This window comes from Euwallacea fornicatus, chromosome 1 (assembly GCF_040115645.1).
Source record: "Euwallacea fornicatus isolate EFF26 chromosome 1, ASM4011564v1, whole genome shotgun sequence".
NCBI lineage: Eukaryota > Metazoa > Arthropoda > Insecta > Coleoptera > Curculionidae > Euwallacea > Euwallacea fornicatus.
The window spans coordinates 3,802,572-3,825,191 of NC_089541.1; the positions used below are offsets into that span (position 1 = coordinate 3,802,572).

General features: G+C 33.8%; 2 protein-coding genes across 2 annotated transcripts in view; both read right to left on the reverse strand.

Moving 5' to 3' along the window:
• The window catches only part of LOC136339960 (uncharacterized), a 195,100-nt gene that overhangs the window by 34,657 nt on the left and 137,823 nt on the right, over window positions 1-22,620 (reverse strand). The gene's annotated exons all lie outside the window — the stretch shown is intronic.
• LOC136350714 (4-pyridoxate dehydrogenase-like) lies at window positions 1,399-3,836 on the reverse strand. The gene is made up of 7 exons (XM_066302730.1): window positions 3,618-3,836; window positions 3,345-3,560; window positions 3,038-3,297; window positions 2,407-2,843; window positions 2,157-2,357; window positions 1,760-2,102; window positions 1,399-1,703 (listed from the first exon to the last, which is right to left on the reverse strand). The coding sequence occupies exons 1-7, from the start codon at window positions 3,796-3,798 to the stop codon at window positions 1,464-1,466; spliced, it is 1,878 nt and encodes a 625-aa protein (XP_066158827.1). The 5' UTR covers window positions 3,799-3,836; the 3' UTR covers window positions 1,399-1,463.

The window sequence follows — 22,620 nt, forward strand, 5'->3', positions numbered from 1 at the left end:
TGTGTTCCTAAAAATTTGACGCCATCTCCTTTCCTGCAGATGGAACGGTTTTCGTCTTCTTTAGAGTCGATTCTCTCCCTTGAGTTCATTGTTTTGACTGCTCTTTCCTGTCAGGAGTAAAATGATGGACTAATCTTCCACCTATAATCGTGAATCGACGCCAAAAACTCAGCTTTATTGCTGAGAAACTTTGCGAAACTCTTCCTTGAAACATCTTCAAGGCGCTGTTTTTGCTCAATTGTGAGTAATCACAGCACCCATCTTTCGCATAGCTTTCGTATATCCATTGGTCGGTCAAAATGCGATGTCCAGTACTTTTTGAAATGTCCATCATATCTGCTAATTTTTCGCGCATTTTTTCATGACAATATCAGGAGTGATCGGAGCTGAAGTGTTATTGGATTGACTATTGCGGAGGTCGTCTTGGCAGCTCGTACACTGCCACTCAATATTTTAGAGTTGTTAACGAAAGACCAGAGTCCCCTAGTGTAGAATCCAACTCCGTTTTGATGTTGGATAGGCTAAGACCTTTCAAATAAAGGTATTGAATCACGTATCGATCATCAATTTTTTCCATGTTTATCAAATCTCTAAAGGCATTTACTAAAAACGGTTCCAAAGTTAAACAAATGAATGTAGTATCTTCAGATTTTAGATGCAAGCTTTTTAAGGTTAGGTCTTTGTACTATAGGCAAATTTTTAACAAAAAATTGCCATCTATATGTCATGTCTGGTACTTCTAGGACTATCCTCGTAAATTATTTAAAACTATTTTAAAGATATTTTAAAGCTAAACAGAAAATACGCTTGTCAAAAAATCCTATAAAAAATTGATGGTCCTGCATGAGATTTCGTAAAGGAAAATCTCAACTACGTCAGTGTCATGCTCTCTTAGCTCCTTGAGCTCCTCTCAAGCTCCTTTCTTTTCTTCCTTTACTCCTTGTTCGAAACCATGAGAATTCAAGATGAGATAACGGAAACAACTGGTACGCTCCCTTTGTTGCAGTGGAAACATAGACTTTCTTATATTTTACATATTTTTATGTTTTTTATTCTCGTTTTGTTTGTTCGATTTGAATACGGAACATTAAAAAATGCTTAGTTTCATCTTTCAAGTTACTCACTACTGTTAGTTTCTAGGCCGAAAGGAAGAGACGGAACGACTCTATGAAAAATTAAAATATTCTTCTAAAAATTAAACCTATAATCACGGTATCTGTCACACTAAGACATTTTATGTGTTTTTATCTTGTTATCACTCTAGAATCTGATTATGGAATATTGGAAGAATCTTTCTTCTCTTCTAGATCATGCTTTGACCACTTTTCTAGTGATTTTCTAAGAACTTTATGACAATATTTCTCTAATCTTACTAAATGTACACTAAATAAAACTCAATTTTCATTTTTAAAACTAATATATTTTAAATTATCCAATTGCCTTCTTGAGACAAGAAAACAACTTTACGAACATCTAATATATTTTCCACGCCTTGCGCAATAACCATATTGTTTTTTTATTACATCAGAAATCTTCTCTGCAATCATCACTACAGCTGCATTTGGATGTCCAGAAATATGATCTGGAAATATTCCTGCATCAACAACTCTTAGTTTCTTAATTCCATGGACCTTTAAATTGGCATCTACTACAGATTCTTTTGGATCATTACCCATTTTGGTCGTGCTCACCGGATGAAAGAGCTGCAATAAATTATCAAATTTCAGTTCTCACCAAATTTCATTAGAAGTCAACTCACAGTTGTCGACAGTTCCTTTACATTACATAACCAGTACTTTTTGGTCAATTTGCTCAATTTATCACATTTTTTGGAAGGAATCGTGATTAATTGTGCATTGAATTCTTTGAAGGTTCGAGTATTGTTGAACTTCAGAGCAACCTCGACTCCTTTGTACATATTTTCCAGGTCAATACCCTCTGGATCCGAAAAATAATTGGGATCGATTACAGGGTAGTCTCTAGGATCTTTCGATTGCAAAGTGATACTTCCCCTGGATTTGGGATGCAATAGTTCTATGTTTACAGATATGTCGCTGTGCCTCCGCAGCTGTTTGAAGCTCTCAATGTATTCATCAGTATAGCTAAGAAATTATTTTAATACACTTCCTTTACATATATTAAGTGGAGATTTTTACCCGAGAATCGAAGCTATATCTGAAGTGATCATGGGGGGTCCGAAGAAGAAAAATTCAATTTCAGGTTGACCGTCGTCTGGCCCCATAAAGTTCCAGAAGCTAATGGTTTGCTGGCCTAAACTTGGGGTCAGAGGTCTTTTATTCTCAGTCCACAGTTTCACGTTTTCTTCCATAGATGTGTTGTAAAATGTCCGATTGGTCCTTGAATATATTGATTATAAAGGACTTTTTTAGGAATATTCATTACTACCTATAAAAAATTCCAGGGAAAAATTGATGGTCTTGCATATTTTGGCCAACAGGCAAAATTTTTTTGATAGGAATTCCATGTTTAGTCAACTCATCTTTTGGACCAATTCCCGACAACATGAGGACCTGAGGGGAATTCACCGCGCCAGCAGATAAAAGAACTTCCTTTGAGGCCTTGACGGTGCACTGTTTCCCATTTCTCACATAATTAACTCCTACAGCTACGTCTTTTTCGATGAGTATTTTAGTCACATAGGAATTAGTGCTAACCACAAGATTGCTACGGTTTCTTGCTGGGTTTATGAAGGCATGGTTGGAACTTGACCGTGTATTCCTATCCAAAAAGAATTGCAATCTGCTAACTCCATCTTGGTCCTTGCCATTATAGTCCTTCTCAGTTTTTCCTAAGTCGATGTGGCAATCCACCAAAGCTTGGGTCTAAATTTAGAGAAAAAAGGTTGAAGATTTATTACTTGTAGTATGGAAGACAGGGGCAGGAGAATCATCACATAAAATGTTTAAAACTACACCAAAGCAAAGACTGAATCTGCGTCTCTAATTGATTTAAGAAGCAATTTTTACGAGATGATTCACTCTGTTTTTCTGTGCCTCAGTAGTGTTGGGGATTTTACCAAAAAAGGAGTATCATTTGGGATTCCTATTGCCTGGGGTCCATTGAATCCGTGGTAATATCGATCTATAGGAGAGCTAAAGGTGGCACGTTCGGGTTTTTTGAAGTACGGTAGAATCTCATTATAAGACCAGCCAGGAGCAGTTTTACCCCAATCATTGAAATCATCATGATGGCCTCGAACGTACATTCCGAAGTTAATGGAGCTGCTTCCTCCTAACATTTTTCCTCTTGGGTAAGGACATTTTTGGTTTCTAGATCCTAAGATTAACGGTCAGATTTGCAAGCTTTAAGAATGAATTACTCACCTAGACACATATTTTTTTGAGCAGTGGTATTGTAGCCCCAATTATATTGACTTCTGTGCAAGTAAATGTTCATGCCCAACATATCGGAGAGTTGAGGAGTCTCAGGACCTGCCTCCAATGCCAAAACTTTGAATTTTTTTACTTCTGTCAGTCTGTTTGCTAACACTCCTCCAGCAGTTCCCGTGCCAACGATAATGAAGTCAAATTCTTCTTGGGCTAAAATTTTTCATGATTAGTGTGATTTTGTATAGTGCAAGTTAATTTAAATCGTACGACAGGGTTCATCTGTAATGTCAGGATTCTTCTCGTAAAACCTCTTATTATTAACTGGAAAAACGTAGTTCTTAGAATTCTCCATTAGCTGTTGCACTTTTCGTGTTAAAGTGCGATAATCTTCTTCGCCATATCCACTAGCTGCTAAAGCCAGTAGGTACAGTACGACCTTTGCAAACATGATCCTTACTTCACTTGCACTAGAAAATGATTGGTCTATGCTGCTCTCAAGTGAATTTATATGGAAAAATAAAAGCCCCACTTAGAATTTATGGCTAAATTATCTAAATAGGTTTCCTTTAAGTGGTTTAAAGGAAAAAATAAACATAATTTATTATTTCGTAAAGTTAGTGTTTTTTTTTGGGAACGTCATTCTTTTTTTGATATGATTTATGGAGTGTATAGAGAACTCTTTTAATTGTATTTGTTTTTAACAGTCATTTTTGATAGTTACCCGCCTTTGGAAAAGTGTGGAAAGTTCCTTATAGCTATTCAGAAAGAATACAAAGAAATACAAAATTTTATTAATTTATCCCAAAAAGTTGTGAAAATACTATCATAATAAAAAACTATTCTTAGGAGCCAAACTTTAACACCCTATATATCGAAAATGAAGTGCCTTTTCATATATGTTTATACGATGCTTTCGTCATATATTGAGGCCTGAAGTACTTCGTTGAGTTTATGACATTGTGTTCAAAGACACCTTATCGACAAAAACACAGGGTCTTTGGTAAGTAGTATAGGATACTGAATAGCATATCAGAGGAGGTCATTCTGAATTAATTGAACCAAACATATCTATATACCAAGTGTTCTTGATATATACAGTGGTCTTGACTATACTTATATACAGTTTTCTTGATAATTAAGTTTTTAATATTTTTTTATTTCACCGTGATTTTCTACAGTTATTGAACTGGGAAAGATCATCAAGCCCTTTTATTACAAAAGTGTACCAAACTTTTTTGTTATGTATGAATGGGTTGTTTAAATTATTTAACCAATAAAATCTAAATTGCCTTTATTATTTATCTAGAACTTCATAAACATGTTTTTTTTAGTTTGTAGTACAGCAAATGGTCAAATTCAAATGTGGATTTTATTTGAATACTTGGATGTATGTTTATTCATTTTTTTTTTTTACTTTCTTAGGTAATGGATTTTTAGTTCTTATGGAAAGATTCTTAAGAAACATTTTAAAAATTGAAGCAATTAGTCTTAATGGTCTTAATAATTAAAAGTTTTAATACTTTTAAGTATCTACCAAGCGCATTCGCCAATACTTAAACCAGCCATTTATTATTATATTAGGATTTCGGTTTCTTATATTTTTTAAAATAATTTTTAATACGATCTGCATATTTGCATTATGCAGGGTGGCGCATCGAAAACGAAACAGAAGCATTTTCAAGTACTTGAAAATTTATTTTCGAAAAATGCTCGAATATGTAAACTTTATATTCGCCGGGGACACATTAAGACCGTAAATATATTCCTTTCACATTAACTCCTTAGTCTAAATGAACAAAATCCCTAAAATCTTAGATGAAAAGTAGAATCAAGTAGTACCTTCTTTAAAAGGTCTTTCGATTCTCCTTATGATTCCCAATTTGACTAATTTTGATTCAGGAATTTTCGAGAAATTTGATCGAAAGATGTGTCACATGATATGAATTAATAATATAAAATTGGCAACAATTGAGGTAAAAATAAAATAAAGCGGATACTTTTGACTGACTTTTCAAAAGAATTCTGGTAATTTCAACCACTTGAGAGAGTGAACCCCTCTCTCAAAAGAAATTTATTGGAAGTACCGATCTATTTAACGAGTGATAAATCACTCATTTATTAATGAAAAATACTTTTTAAAAAGCACACATCCAATATCGTCCTACGTTTTAATTAATTAATTAAGTGTTCGAAGTGGCGACTATCAGTTTCTAAACAGTAATACAAATTTTGCTCAAATCACTATCGTATAGTTTGGAGTATTTGAGGCTTTATGTGATGGCATTCATTTATTATTTTTTGGCAAAGGTCTTCTAAAGAGTTCAGTTGAATTGCATAAATTTTGCTTTTTAAGCGACCCCGCAGAAAAAGATCCAAAGGTGATAAATCTGGTGACCGTGGGGACCACTCAATAGCGCCTCCCCTTCCAATTCAATGACCTGGAAACCGTTCATTTAAATACTCTCGGACACGTAATGCGTAATGGGGAGGGGCACCATCCTGCTGAAATAACACCTAGTCCTTGATATAATTTTCAGTATTTTCACATAATTCTGTTAGTGCCGGATCAATTGCATCTTGTAATAATTTTAAGTACGTGTCACTAGTGCGATTTCCTAGTAACAAAAAAGAACCAATAAGATAATCGCCAAAGATACCAGCCCAAACATTAAATTTTTATGGATACGGAGTATGCTCCTCATGAAAAATTCTGGGATTTTCATCAGATCAATATCGACAGTTATGCCGAATCTTCATACCGTTTAGAAAAACTGAACATTCATCAGAAAAGCAGATATTAAATAGATAATAATTTCCAATTGTTCATTCACTTATAAGTTTGCAAAATTGCAAAGGGCGTTTACAATCATCCTCATTCAATTCTTGCAATAAGTGAATTTTATATGGATGAAAATTATGGGCCTTTAGTATTCTTTGATTAGTGTGTCTACTAACTCTGGTTATAGCACAAATAGATGAGTACTTAATGTAGGATCCAGATGAACTTGTCCTAAATCCGCAACGTCGATTTCTTTATTTCTGTAAGTATTTCCATAGTTTCTTTTTTCATTAGCCACAGAGCTAGATTGGCGAAGTTTATAAACCAATTCCAAAACGTACTTCCGTTGTACGTGATTATCTTCATGATTCTGTTTGAACAGTTGGGCGATCCGGCTGACGCACTGATGATTTTCAAAAAATAATTGAATAATTTCTACGTTTTCTGCAATTGAATAAACCATTGTTGATTTGCAAAACGTAAATAGAATTATATATTTTGTCTAAGACGTGTTTATTTTGTTAGTGTGTGCCAAACAAGTTTGTTTTCTTCTTCTTTTTGTAAAAGTATTCAAAACACAAAAACGATGTTTTATCTTTTTATCGGAATAAAAAGAAATGAAAAGTACCTGTTTTACGTTACTTTTACTTTAGTGGTTGCCATTTTCACAATATTAATTCATATTAAATGATACATCTTTTAATCAAATTTGTCAAAAATTGCTGAATCAAAGTTAGTTGAATTGGAAATCATTATAACGAGAATCGAAAGACCTTTCAAGCAAGGTACTACTCGATCCTACTTTTCATTTAAGATTTTAAAGGTTTAACTCACCCCGGCTAGGGAGTTGATGCGAAAGAAGCGTGTATACGTTCATAATGTGCCCCCCTCGAATATAAAGTTTACGTGCCCAAGCATTTTTTGAAAATAATTTTTCAAATACCGAAAAATGTCTTTATTTGGTTTTCGATGGGCCACCCTGTATAATACTTAATACTAAAAATGATATTTTATTTTTCAATGTAATGAAAGGAAGTACTCGGGAATTTCTTAGTTGATTTTGAAAAAACAAAAAAGGAAAGTAAATGGACTTCACGGTGAGTTTTGATTGTAAAATGTTATTAGATTTTATTGCAATTAATTCTAATTTGTTTTAAGTCTATTTGACAATAAAAACAATAAATGTCAATTAGTGTGTTTCACAACGATAATTTTTACGTTTAAAGTCTTAAATGTAAATTACGCAAAATGACGTCTTTTAGCAACGAGGAGTACGGTGATATTATTTATTGTTATGGAAAAGCTGATGGAAATGCCGAGATAACTAGACGATTTTACCAACAGGGTGTTCCAAAACGTCGGACTCTACATGCAAATAAGTTTAGCCGGCCCTATAGTGACAAGAGAGAAATTGCATCAATTCACCGGAATTTAGGCCCCATAGACAATCACAATAGGCCTGAAGAAGAAGAGCAAATCTTTCTTGTCTTTACACCAGATATATTAGGAGAGTGACGATCGAACACCACCTAAATTTCTAATGTCTAGTTGCTCCTAAATGCCGAGAAGAAACAAGAATTTCATTATAAAACTGTGCAAGGCTTGGAACCCAATGAGTCAGTACGAAGATTAGAGAAGGTTTGTCGTTTTTTGCTGAATTACGATATGGAAGAGACAAAGTTTCTCAAGAGGATTCTTTCGACAGATGTGTCAAAATTTACCAACGAAGACATTACAATTTACATTATTGGAACGACAAGGATGATAATTCTCATATGAAAAGACAGATTCCCTTTTAACATAAGTTTAACGTTAACGTGTTGAGGCGAAGGTATCACTGATTCATTCCATTGTAGCAAACTCTCTAGTTGGCCTCTAGTCTTCTGACCTTACATCTGTTGATTTTTTGCGTGAGGGCGCATGAAATTGCTAATATACGAAGAGGAGATTCAAAATGAAAACCATGTGATTATCAGAAGTAATTATGCTGTCCAACAACTTAAACAAAAAAATGCGACTTGGTATGACCACAACAACAATGAGAAATAGAGAACGCAGATGTATTCAGAATGGTGGTTCTCATTTCGAATATAGTAGATTTTCTTTGTTTTTTCAAAATCAATTAAGAAATTGCCGAATACTTCCTCTCTTCATATTGTAAAATTAAATTTTATTTTGTAGCATTAAATATTATATAATGCGATAATGCAGGCCGTATGAGAAATAATAAAAAACTAAAAACTTCGCATATCTAGAGAACTAAGTTAAGATAACAATTGACTAGCCTAAGTTCTGGCGAATGCGCTTGGTGGATTCTTAAAAGTATTAAGACTAATTGTTCGAATTTTTAAAATGCTTTATAAGAATCTTTTCATAAGAACTGAAAGACCATTGGTTAAGGAAGCTTTTTAAAAATTTGAATGAACATATACTTAAGCGTTCAAATAAAATTCATTTTTGAGTTTGATTCTTTGCTGTATTACAAACTAGGAAAATCATGTTCATGATTTTCTAGATAAGTAACAAAAACATTTTAGATTTCACGGTGTACATAATTTTAAAAATCTATTCATACGTAAAAAAGTTTAGTATATTTTTGTAATAAAAGGGCTTGTTGTTGTTCTGCATTTCAATAATTATAGAGAAGCGCAGTCAAATTAAAAAATATTTAAAGCTTAATTATCAGGAAAAATGTAGCACTTAGTATACATATAGGCATATTTGGTTAAATCGAATCAAAATGACCTCCTCTTATACCCTGTTTAGTATCCTGCACTACCTAACAGACGTCCTGTATATTTTATACCTTGAAAACTAATGGAAACTTTACTGAAAATCCTTTATAGCTACAAAATCTCCTTTTAGATCAGACAAACGATTTTAGTAAAGATCAAGTGAGTTTAGTGCATTATTCCAGAATGAAAGAGTTTTGTTTGAAAATTCTTGCTGAGATCTTCCTTGAAATTTCTCTTTGAATTAATAAAAAGCGTTCCATTAACCTAATTATCCGTAATTTTCAGTAATCTACTTTATGTTATTTATTCTAGGAAATTGGTTAACATTGACATATTAAAAGATATTTTAACGCACGTGTAACAATTATAAAATTGCACGTGCTCTAATTTATTTATTTGGTGAATGTGTTATCTAAAGATAACCACTTTTAAGTGCTTAAGTAGCAATTTCTAAATATTGTTAAAACTATAACAATAAATATGAATCCGTCACGTTAATAAAATGCAAATGCCATTTGCTATCTATTACTCCCTATTCATTGTGTTAAAGATTACACAAAAGACACATTTAAACGGTAGAAGATCAGCGAACCCATCTAGAAATTTTAATAAGGCATTTGGCAGTTTCTGGCACAGCGGTCTACTGTAAAAAAGTAAATGCCAAAATAACTGCTTTCCATGATCAAAAACCTAGTGAAAAACACATAATTAGGAGTACGAATTGCCGACTCCTTTTTTCCCTTTTTTTTTGTGAAGAAAGGATCCCTCGGTATCGCCGCTTTCATTTTTGTCTTATAAGATAAACTGCCATAATGCATACAACCATGGCTTACCGGACAAAAAGAGCATACATATTGCAATACGCAGTACTGCACATATTATACATGACAAAAAGGCAGAAAATGTGGTAGAAAGACTTCTGACAGTAACGGACAACAAACTGAAGTCTTAACGTTAATAGCAGACCGTTACGTAACTAAACCAAAAACCCCGTAAAATACTTAGAAGTAACAAGTAAGAGAGAACCAAAATTCATAAATCACAGTCCAAATATGAGAATAGAAATTATGAATACGAATGAGCCTTAGCGACGATTCAGAAGCAAGTGGATAGAAAATGGCAGTCAAAGTCGAATCTCAATCATCAAGGAAGATGGACATGTGACATATCGTGAAATTGAGGCATCATTGGGGATTCCATGGACTTCTAAAAATTTTTCGTGATAAATTGGGTGTGAAGAAAATTGTGTCCCGTTGGGTACTGCATCTATTGATCAAAGAACAGAAAGAAGCTAGGCTGAAATAGTCTCATAAAACTCTAGACCGCTTCAACGAAGGAAACTCTTAAAACGTACGCAATATCGTCAGTAGTGAGGAATCGTTAATTTACTCATATGAACTCGAAAATAAACGCAAGTCATTTCTTTGGGTGTTCCCCCAGACAGAAAGAAGAAAAACTAACAAAAGCCATCCATTTTCGGAGTGTGTCCAAAAATGTGGTTGTACCATTCATCTCAAAAGCAGGTCATGTAGTGGCAGTTTCCTTGCAAGATCAAGGCACTTTTATTGCCGATTGGTATACAACCATTTGCTTGCCGAAAATTATCACGTAGCTTAGAAAACCCAACCCTAAGCGATGAATCGTCCCCAACCAAGACAGTGCAAGGTCGCACGCACCTCGGAAGACAATGTAATTTTTAAGGCAACAAAACATCGAACTGTCAGACCATCCTTCGTACACTCCCGATCTATGTCCGAACGACTACTTTACCTTTCCGAAAATCAAGAACGGACTACGTGGTCAAAGGTTCCAGTCCTCAGAAGAAGCAGGCGATGCCTTTAAAAACGTCTTTAGTCTGTACCAACAAATAAGTGGAACAACTTTCAGAAATGGTTCCAGCGAATGCAAAAGTGCATTTGATCTTCGTGGAGAATATTTGGAAAAATAACAGTCGTCAAAAACTTTTTATTCTTTTAATTCAGCTCTATATGCAAAACTTAAAAGAGAGCCCTGGTAAAGGGACAAAATAAGGTATAAAAGTAAAGGAATCAGTACAAAAACTGCGACAAAAATGTATAAGTACAGCGGCAGACCATTAGACTACGGACATATACCGAGGGCGAATTCCACGGAAAAAACGAAACAGTAAATGCAAACAACAGAAGAGAATGCAGGAAGACTGATTCAAAAGAGATTTCCATTTACATTTACAATTACTATGCGAATGCACATTCGTGATAAGAATAAGAAAGACTGTAAAAAACATTTTGAATTCTTTTTGGCTTATAAGACAAAAAAACAATTCGGCTTACTTTTCCTTTCAACCGCTTTATCGCAACATTACCAAATATAATATTTTTTTCATTTCTTTTCTTTGCACCCTATCAATGAGCTTTTTGACTGAACAAAAGCTATGAATGAACATTTTATGAATTTTATGAACGCTCTGGAATTGAAATTGAAATAAATGCATAAATTTTATGCATTATGAATTATTTTTATGGCTTTAAACTCACCAATACGTTCGCTGCACGAGTTTTATTCGCTCAGAATCGCAAACACGTGTTAGATGGATGGAACATATGTTGGGACTCCGGCTAATCTGACAAACTGGCGAAGTATTTATTATAAAATTTAGTTTTTCCCAACAAATTGTGATCAATTTAGACATTAGGAAATTACATGTTGGAGTTTTTACACATTACCGAGAAAAAATCAGGTGTTTGAAACTTTTCTTAAAATCAGCTGATGTAAAATGCTAAATCCTCGTAGTTCACGAGCGCAATAATCCACAATAAAAGAAAATTCTGATCGTTAATAATCCCATATGAATTACAAATCACGGTAGACAATTTTGCAAATAATGCAATGGTGATCACGGAATTTTAATGAAGAGTTTTAAGATAAAACCCCAGATATATTATCATAGAATATGCTACAATTGTTAATCTATGATACGTCACTCGAGGATTTTCAGGCTACTTAACCCTATTCAGGTAACTCTAGATTTTTCAGGGTTGTCCCGGTTTGCGACGCCAAATGCAAATTTCACTTTAAGTTAGTTTTCAAATATGACATAGTTTAGCCCCTTTAGTACAGGTTTCGTAAATCCCAGGGCAAAGCCCTATCCGCGGCTGTACGTGGTGAATCCTGGATGCCTCTGATCTCAATAGACGGCGTCAGGGGGGGCATTCGATAAGGAATTCAAATAGAAATGTATATAGCTTGGAGCTCCGAGCGGGTGTCTTGTTGGCAGCATCCGACTTCAGAGGAACAGTCATTTTGTTGATAGAAGAAAACCTAATTAAACGTCCTGCTAACAAGGGTGAAATATAGTGAAAGTGGCGAATAACGATGTCGATTACAACAAGTTGCATATAGCGATAGAAATTCGAAGGTTTGGTTGGATTTGCATTTACCCCGTTTTAAAAATGTCCGCAAAATTGATATTTTTCGTTGTTTGCTGGCTGGATATATACTGCGTGATATAGAAAAGGGAAAAACCCGTAAAAGTAGTTTTATTTAAATCATTTTTGGTATGCGCATTGGTATAGGGGAATAAAAAAAAAGATTAAATTTTCAGCTATATTTTTCAATATATATACGAGTTATCAGGAATTTCAAGTTTTTTTTTATTATAAAAATTGCAATGAAATATCAACAATATGACTGCAAAATATCATTTATTGGTGTACAGTATGCTTTCAGATTAATCAAATATGCCTAGACGTAGAATGCAGTGAAATTTTCATCAATTGAGCGAGTTTTAGAGAGGTCGAGTAATGGGTCTATGAAAGACTGGTCGGTCATTTAGGGAAATCGCCATTAGATTGAACTGTAATGTACACACTATAGTGAGATGTGATTAGGCATGATTCCAAGAAGAGCAAACACGCAGAAGGAGAGGTAGTGGATGATCTCGAAGAACTATAGAACGCCAAGATCGTCGCCTTCTAATTATGGCCCAAAGAGATGCATTCGTCTCAAGGACGCTGGCAAACCAGTAGTTTACTAAGCATGGAAAGCCCATTGGGATTCGAACCATTTATCGCCGCATAAGAAGTTTTGAACTGATTTTCTACAGTCCCCATTTTGTGTTACCCCTCACCTTAAATCATCGTTAAAATCGGCTGCAGTTGTGCAAGAAACGGATAATATCGTGTTTAGTAACGAATCCAGATTCTGTTTGGTTATGCATGATGGTCAGACAAGAGTAAAAAGAAGACGAAGTGAAAGACGGGATCCTCAGTTTACAATACAGAAGCATGTGTATCAGACTATTGAGGTAATGGTTTGGGGTGCTATTGCATATGATAGAAGATCACCTTTACTTTTCTCTAGAGGTAATATGACAGGCTAAGGATATATCCAAGAAGTCCTGGAACCTCATCTCGTGTCTTATCTGGAAACTCTCGTTAATCGAGTTTTCCAGCAAGACAATGCACGACCAGATGTGGCTAAAGTTACTCTAAATTTCGTTCAATAAAATTCAATCAATTTTCTACTTTGGCAACCTTGATCTCCAGACCTTTCACTGGCTGAACATGTATGGCATATTGTAGGTAGAAGATTGCATAATTTACCTAATCCCCCACAAACCATAACGGTGCTATGTCATACTGTCCAGTTAGTTTAGAATTAGGATCCCCCAAACGGACATCAATCACTTCATTAGATCCTTGCCCGGACGTGTATAAGAATGCATAAGACACCGCGGAGGACCGACAAATTATAATTTTTTTTTGGATTTCGACAATTAAATTTGGTAAATATTTTAATGAAATATTTGTTTTAGCGTAAGAAACATTTATACCAAAAATGATTTAAATAAATTTTTTTTTACGGGGTGTTCTCTTTCATACGTCACGCAGTAGAGAATAGTAACCGTAGTGTAAAGTTGGCACTGGTGGCATTTTTTGAAAAGTCATTCAAAGAATGAGCGACATTTTTTTTTAAAACAGTAAAATCCGAGAAAATGTTTTCATTTTCTTTTCTTTTTTTTTTCTATCATGTGCTAATACACATATTTGACACACCTGCGTACGATTGTGGTTTTTCTGTGGTTTATACATAAAACTGCTAAAATGCCTCTGTTTTGTGAATTTCGGTCTTTGTTTGCGGAATTTCTAATTGAATGTTGACAGTGTCGACTTCGTATTGCAATTACTATAAATAAACAAAAGATCTATTTATTTAACCCATTTACCGACGCTAAACAACTAAAAGGGCGATAAAGGGGTTTGTTGCTTTAATCCATAGAATCTGAGTTTTTTATGTACCGATATTTTCGTTTGAGTTTTGTCTCAGTAGATGTCTCAAAGAAATTGATTATTTACAGAGAAGTGTGAAAAGTATTGGAATCATCGGAAAAAAATCTGAATTACGAACAAGGACTATATCAATTAGAAACTTTGTTCATTGTATGCATTCAGCTCGTTTGCGTTCTTGTAATTTTGTTGTGTTTTAAAAAATTACTTAAATAAAAAAGAACAATTTTGTCCATTGAGAAGAAACGTATAATATATAATTTCGAAATCTAAAGCAGATAAACGTAACAATACCGTTGCAAATGAGTTGCGCTTATCGCTTGCGACATTTTCTACAATTTGGAAAAACCGAGAAAATACCAAGAATGCATTGATAAAAATTTGTTGTCAAAGAAAAAACTTAAGTTATCCAATCATGGGGATATTGATCAGGCATTATTTAAGTGGTTTAAAAATGAAAAAAGTAAAGGATCAGCAATCAGTGTTCCCAATATTGCGAGCAAAAGCGAAACAGTGGGCCAAACTAATGAATAAAGACCCGGCATATAAACGCTCAGGAAGTTGGATTAAAGGCTTTCTTCAAAGACATACCAATGTTTATGAAAAAATTAGTGGTGAAGTAGCGTGTGTACCAGTTACAGTGACGGAAATATGGCTCAAAACTGGGTGACTAGAAATTCGAAAAAAACTATCAGAATGGTGAGATTTTCAACGCAGGTAAAACATGTTTCTTTTACAAAATAATTCTGAATAGAATACTAAAATTTAAAAGAGAGAAGTTCACAGATAGAAAAATTTCCAAGTAACGAGTTTTTCTTTTTGTTGCTATAACGGAATAACAAAACTTAATTTGATTATTATTAGAAAATCAAAAATATTCAGTCGTTATCTGTGACCTACACGTCTAATAAAACGTTTGAAAAACGTCAGAGCTGTTTATAAAAGTTTTGCAAGACTGCGACACTGAATTAAAAAAAAATGAAAAATTGCTCTTGGTAGACAATTTTCCGACGCGCTTGAAAATGACAATTTAGAGAATATTAACGTTCAACATCTATCACCAAACATCACATCAGTTCTACAGCCAGTTGATTAGGCTACCATAAGGTCAATGAAAGTTCATTTTAAAAAGCTCCAGCTAACGGATATTATTGAAAACAATCAGCAAAACGAAAAGCGTATTATTTATCTTTTGAATGCCATATCAATGATTTCTAAAGCATGGATCAGGATATCCCCCCTAAAAATCACGATTGGTTTTGGAAATGCAGATTTACAATTAGCACCAGAAGCTGACGACTTTGAAGGGGAGCATGATCTTCCTTTAGCTGAGGTGGCAAGAAGGATAAATTATGATTTTGAAAAAGAGAATGATGTACCTCTTGTTATGATAGAATAAAATTTCGCATTGTCAGATGAATTATGAACTGATCTTGTAAATGGTGACCCTCACTTGGAAACAAATGCTGGTTTATTTGTCAAGCAAATTTCAAACGAAGTGTTTGCCATTCAAGAAATCCAACATAAAAGTGAGGAAGATTCTGAAGGTGAATAAGATTTTAATCACCATTCATTTTAAAAGTCCTACAGACTGTAAAAACTTCGAACAGTTTTGCGTTATACAGTTATTTTAGCGACAAAAGACTTATGACCAAAATCAGTTCCGCAGATTGATTTATTTTAATTTACGATGGAAAAGTAAACAAAAATTACTGAATGCTTGAATAAATAAAATGTTTTTACCATACATACGTAAATATAAATAAGTTAGAAGTTGTTTTAAATCATTTACGTGTTTTTATTAATGTTATAGTTTTTCATTTTTCAAATATATTTTTGTGTTTTTTTCGTGTTTCTTTAATCATAAAGAAAAAAGTCTTGATGTAGCATCGACCGGTTCGTTATATCAGACTTTCACTGTACAAGAAAAAATCCTGATGTTGCCTGGTAAAATGCATTTACTTCAGACAACAGAAAATCCAGTTCTGCTACGAAAGGCTGTCGCAATAATTCTAGGGGATAATCGACCAACGGAATCTCCGATGTTTGGATTATCACATAAATAACGAAACTCCTCTAGAAACAACGAACAAAAGCAGGAAGTATCGCTTTTCGGGGACCAAAGCCAGCAAAACATGAAACATTTAAAAATTCATTTGTTCCCACGAACTGGAACTCCACCACGAACTTGACTAGAAGTCTTTCCGCAAGTAGACAAAATTCAGTATGGGAGATGTTGAAATAATAGATTCACCTTCTGAATAGCAAGCAAGGAAAGAGATTAAAGAATCTAATAGAACATTCGTTTCCTGCCGGAAATAGGTTTAAAAAAAATGACCACTACAGGCCAAGGTGTTTATGTTGTACTGGAAGGGCATATATTTACAATTAAAGCGAGGGGCATAGAGCTGATTCCATGACTTTCCTAAACTACAGGGAATTACTGAAGAAGATGAAAATTGTAGTGGTAGGCTGCAAAAATATCTTCAAGAAAAACATCCAAGAAAGAAAAAAATTTTTCAGCTAAATTCAAATAGCGCAAGAGCTGCGCTACTGGAGAAGAATCTTAGTTAACACAATATCCAGTCTTTCGTAAGACAGAGACCTAAGTCAAATCTCAGTGACAGATGTACATATAGACACAGCCAAAGACTTAAAGATGAGGAATGGTTTCGGTGAAAGCGAGTTGGCGTTGGTGAGACTAGAGTCCTTTACGTATCGTTTTATTAAAAGGACGAATAAAAATGCAGGACGATATACGGGATGAAATATTTTAGAGTTTATGTAGATAAAAATATAAGGCGGAACGCAAAAGATAGGAAATATCCTGATACTATGCTGAGGACCATTACCTTATGTTTGAACGAATCTGACTAACGTCTAATTGTGGGATATGGTACTGCAGTGCAGAAAAGGGGAACTAAATGTTAAAAAATATGCAATGGTGGTCTTTTATTATATTTATAGGAATTTTTCAAATCGATGAATTGTTAAATATGTAATGACTAAGAACAATAGAAAGCAAAACGGACTCAATGCGATGGGTGGCTAAAGATGTCCATTAGCGACGTAAAGGTTTCGCATAAAAAAAATGCAGTAATAGCTGTTTTCAGTTCAATACACTCTCTTTTTTTAAGATTTGCGTTTGGTTGAACTAAATTATCACACTACAAGATAAAAGCTCATTATAAAGCACATTGAGTGCAGCTGCGCAAAAACAGATTTTAGATTATGCCATGAAACTAACAATAAGGCCATAATTATTTTTGAAATCCGCAACTTATCCCCTTTTCCTCTTTGTTTAACCTAATTTCTTATTGTTATTGGATGGAGAGCGAAAAACTCATTTTCTTGGTTTCCAAGCCAAGAATATAGAAGTATATATTTAGGGTGCCTCTGTGATACTATAGTTCAAAGGTTCATTTCAAAGTTTCATTTTCTCACATCTGACATACCAAACTAGTCGGAATTCGTAAGGTACGTTTGATCATATGTTCCAATCTGGAAATTATGATAGTTTGTGCTATGATATAAATATTTTCTCTATGTTAGAAAATGCTGCGTGTCAATGTAAAAATAATAAACACACTATTTGTTATCCATCATTCACTCTTTGTTTTGACGAGCAACAAATCTAAACGGTAAAAGATCCGCAAGTGTACTTCTAGACATTAATACAGCATTTGACAGTGTCTGGCACAGTGGTCTACGTTATAAATTATACAAAGTTCAAACGCCAAAAGACCTATTTCATATAATCAGAAACCTATTGGAAAAGAAACGAATAGTACAAGTACGAATTGGCGACATTCTTTCTTTTCTTTTTTCTGGTCAATAAAGGCTCTACTTTAATGTATACTGCCGTGATATACAGTGTTACTGGTAATTCGACATATTGCTTTGGAGGGATGATGGGGCATGAATTAAAGAGTAAATTGAACCAATATAAGCATATTTCAAAGTTCATTTGTTTATGAGTTTTTTTTAAATTTTAGGTCTTAATGATTTAAGAGTGATTTTTCAACAAATCCTTTTTGGACTTTTTAACTTTCACTACATAATCACTTGTCTAACGTTATGACCTTCCGTATGGAGTGAAATATGTCCGGAAACATTTGCATTATGTGAAGATTTAGTTATTATTTAAAATTAAGTGAAATTGTTCATCTAAAGCATTTCGACTATTTTTTTTTGAATCGCAAATGATTCGTCGGACATGTAATACCTCATTGAACAGCTATTGAAATGAGAACATTTTTAGAGAAATGTGTACGCATGCTACATTGAACATTTTTTGAAAGCTACTACGAAGAATTTGGGGTAGTTGATCTTCAAAAATTATTTTATGAAAATGTTTACTCAAAGTCTTCATATAATGCAAATGTTTCCGGGCATATTTCATTCCATACGGAATATCCTAATGTTAGACAAGTTATCAAATAACAAAAGTAAAAAAATCTTTTAAAAATGTTCATAGAAAATCACTCTGACATCATTAATACCCTTAAATAAAAAAAGTTGAAATAAATCAAAATCTATCGAGTTTTAGAATATTCATAGATGGGTTCAATTTACTTCTTACCTCATGCCGCATCATCTCCCCAAAGGATGTATATATGTATGCATATATCAACAAAATTATCCATGCTCCACATTCGTTCCTGTCCTTTTAACAAATGTTTTATTACATTTAGCCATGATGAAGGCGTAACTTCCTTTAAAACACATTGAAAATATTAATGAGATATTTTCACATTTCTAATATATATGACCACTGGAGGATTTATCAGGCGTCTAGACATTTCTTGACCCTTTTTTTGTGTGGTCTATGGCCATGACTAATTTCTTCATTATTCAGATGGACTATAAAGGGACAAAACATTTTTGATTGTTGACGTCTAAATATAAAGGGATCAGTACGAAACCCGAAACATGATGAAACAAGAATAACTGAAAGACGGCAACAAATTCAGGCAAGATGGAAAGATCAATCGTCGGAACTGGATCATTCCGTACCTGGTTTAGAAGACAAATAAGACAATCCCGCTTTCTTTTTCCTTCAATTTCTCTAGAACATTTCCAAATGTACTTTTTGTCTTTTTCTTTTCTTTGCGTTTTACCCATGACTATTTATGTATAAATGTAAATGTTTTTATCGCATTATTTTGGCCTAATTCCTGGCTAAACTGAACGCGGTGAAATAGTGCTTCTGTGTAAACAGTGTGAATAGTAAAAGAGTGCTAAAACCGAATGGTAAATAATTTAATTCCGGTAATCTTTTCTGTGTTATTAAAATTCGACTTTTTGTTTTTGTTTACTGAATTTTTTGTGAGTTTGATGTATCATGTCTGTCGGTGTGCACAAGGTCGACGATTGGTTATAAAAATTTCCTTCTCCAGAACATTATGAACATCATTTGACGCCGGTTGGTTTGAGAGCGACGCTGAAACATGGCCCCCGTTACAAAAAACTATCTATTATTCCACCCCGATTCAGAACAGAGAAAGTACGTTTTTGCGATGTGTCGCGACACACAGACGAGGATTAGACCTATCATATTTCTAAAAGGGGGGGTTTGATGGTGGATTTCAGTTTTAGACTCGGTTTATCATTTCTTTCGATTTACCCCGGGAGAAAAGCGTGAAATATGAGGTTCTTGAACACTTTTTTACGTATAAGAAAAATGAATGATTTATCGTATTCAGAGATTATGGGCGATGTTCAAAATAACGTCGCGTTATTATAGAATGTCACCATTCTTACTACACCGTGCCTTTATGTTCCAATATAATAGAACAATCTCCAAGATGAGAGATTCAACTTGAGTAAACATTTTGTCATTAATTTTTGCAAGCATTATCATCATTAATTTCTTTAATGATACAACTTTTATGATCAAATATACAGGGCGCCCACTTAACAGTCCCTTGTATTCCTATGAGCTTAATTGTAATTTCGTAAAAAAGCCAATTATGGAGATGTGTACGAGGTTAATTAAGGTAAGATTTAAAAAATAGGGGAGACCCTGCAGCATATCCCAGAAAAGCGGGCAGTCGTGCAGTGCCGTTTTTTTAAATGGCATTCTCTACATTTTTTCACATGATAAAATCCTCTCTTCAGCGTGCATGTGAGTTTCTAAATTTTCTTAAACTAGTATGCAGTGATTCGAAGTCACGACGTTTTAAAAGAAATTTTAGACGTTTGCAGTGCCTCGCAAAAAAATTAATATCGCGTTCGAAATGACGATGAAAATTGTTTATTAAGATCTCGGGTTCGCACACAACGATTTCCTAATAGAGGATGTCCTGATGTAAGCAATCTAGGAAGTCAAAAGGAGTGTGCTGAACGGACAGGAAGTGTTAGTTATGAAAACAAAAGTCTAAAGAAGAGGGTCTGATTAGGAGAATACAAACTGGACATCGCTTTATCAAAAGTATAAAACCCAAGCATTAGTATAAGAGAAATTAGTCAGACGCTGTCAAAGTTCGGTTGGATGAACTATCAAAATTTAAAACAAATAACATCGAAATCGTGACAACGCATACCAAACATGCAGACGCATGGCCATAAATGCAGGTACTCCTGAGGTCATTAATGCTTTCACTAATATTGGATTCCTTTAAACTTTCTAGGTTAATTATCAGGATATTCTCTATTAGGAAATCGTTGCGTGCAAACCCGAGATGCTAATAAGCAATCTTCGTAATTATATGAACTGCGATATTAATTTTTTCATGAGGCACTGCTAATGTCTAAAATTTCTTTTAAAACATCATGGCTTGGAGTCACTGCATCCCAGTGTAAAAAAAATTTAAAAACTAGTACAAACTGAAGAGCGAATTCTGTCACGTAAAGAAAATGCTGATGGCGCTGTTTAAAAAAATTACCCTTTATGATACCCCGATTTTTTGAGACACCCTGTAGGGTTGCCGCTATTTTTGAAAATCTACCTTCATTAGCCTCATATAAACCTCAAATAACTGATTTTTTTATTGAAATCACAAATCAATTCATAGGAGTCCGAAGGGTCTGTTAAGAGGACCTGTACAGTAAACAAGTTAAAAATTTCAATATTTATGTTATGCACTTACCACTCTCACTTTAGTTGTATCAACAACACTTTACTAAAGCATAGATTGTAGAAGTAGCTTACTCAATCTCTTAAGAGAAACTAGATGCTCGACAATACGGTACATCTATATCATTGTTGCTAAAAAATCATGAAACCTTATAGGTGGCTAGTTAAAACACGCATGATCTCCTCTATAAAGGTCATCTCAGGATAATAACAATTAAATGTACTACATTTTCATATTAAATTCTAATAATAATCCCAGAAATCGGTAGTTCTCTTGGGCTTAGCATATGATTAATGTTGGAACTTAATGAAATTAATGCATAATGGTAATTGATCTATTGTAAAATAGATTATGGAGATTTACTTGTTAAATTAGAATTTTCAAGGAGTTTTTTTTATATGTGAATTCGTCAATTAGTTAAGCAAAATTAAATTGTTTGTTAAGGAGTGTAATAAGAGAAAAAAAATTTAAATAAAGATTCAAGTATACAAGACAATTAACATTTTATATAATCTGCTAGTTTGTAGTGCGAAGAACAGAATAATAAATTTTTTCAAAACTTTGCATTACATATATTAATTTTCGGTAAATGCCTTTATTTTTGTGAAAAGATGGGGTATTTAGAAAACGTCGTGGATCAAATGTATAATTTATATATTCAAATGATACCAAAGAGGTTTTATTTAGGTTTTGGTGAGCTCGGATTAAAACCCATGAAAAGTGGTACAGATAGTGATTCCTCAATACTAATGCAACTAGCAAGTTTTGTTTAAACTTACTTTTCCCATTTTCTCGTAAACCTCAAGTTATACAAAAATTCTAATCCAAAATAAAACGCAGCTAAGCAGTTGGCTGAAATTTAATTATAACACTGCCATAATTAAAAATTTTAATTTTCATTCAAAAATAAAATTTTAAATATACGCAATAAAAGATCTATATGACAAAAAATATCTTATGAGCCCTCCTTGTGAGTTTTAATTTACCTTCAATATATCAAGGTCCAAACAACTTTATCTTGAAAGTATTCACGAAAATCAAGAAACTAACCGTACTATCATTTTTTATTTATTCTCGTGTTAAAGTTATCTAGATTTTAATTTTTCGGTTCTTAGAGCATGTTCGAATTCGTCTTCCGGAAAGTAATACTTTACCCAGAACCTAATTTTTATCGTGAAAATTTATGTTCATAAGTTCAGATGAACTAATTATGAAACATTTGAGAAACCTTTTGAGAGTAATTTTTGTTAGACGTGAGATCTCTGACTGTGAGAGTAAGCTATCGATAAAGTTAAATTTTGCCCAGAACTCAAATTTTGAGATGAAGTCCTGATCTATGGGGTCAAGATATAAACCATGAAGTTTGGATTAACTAAGGGCCGAATTATTGAAGGGCTGTCAAGTTTAAAT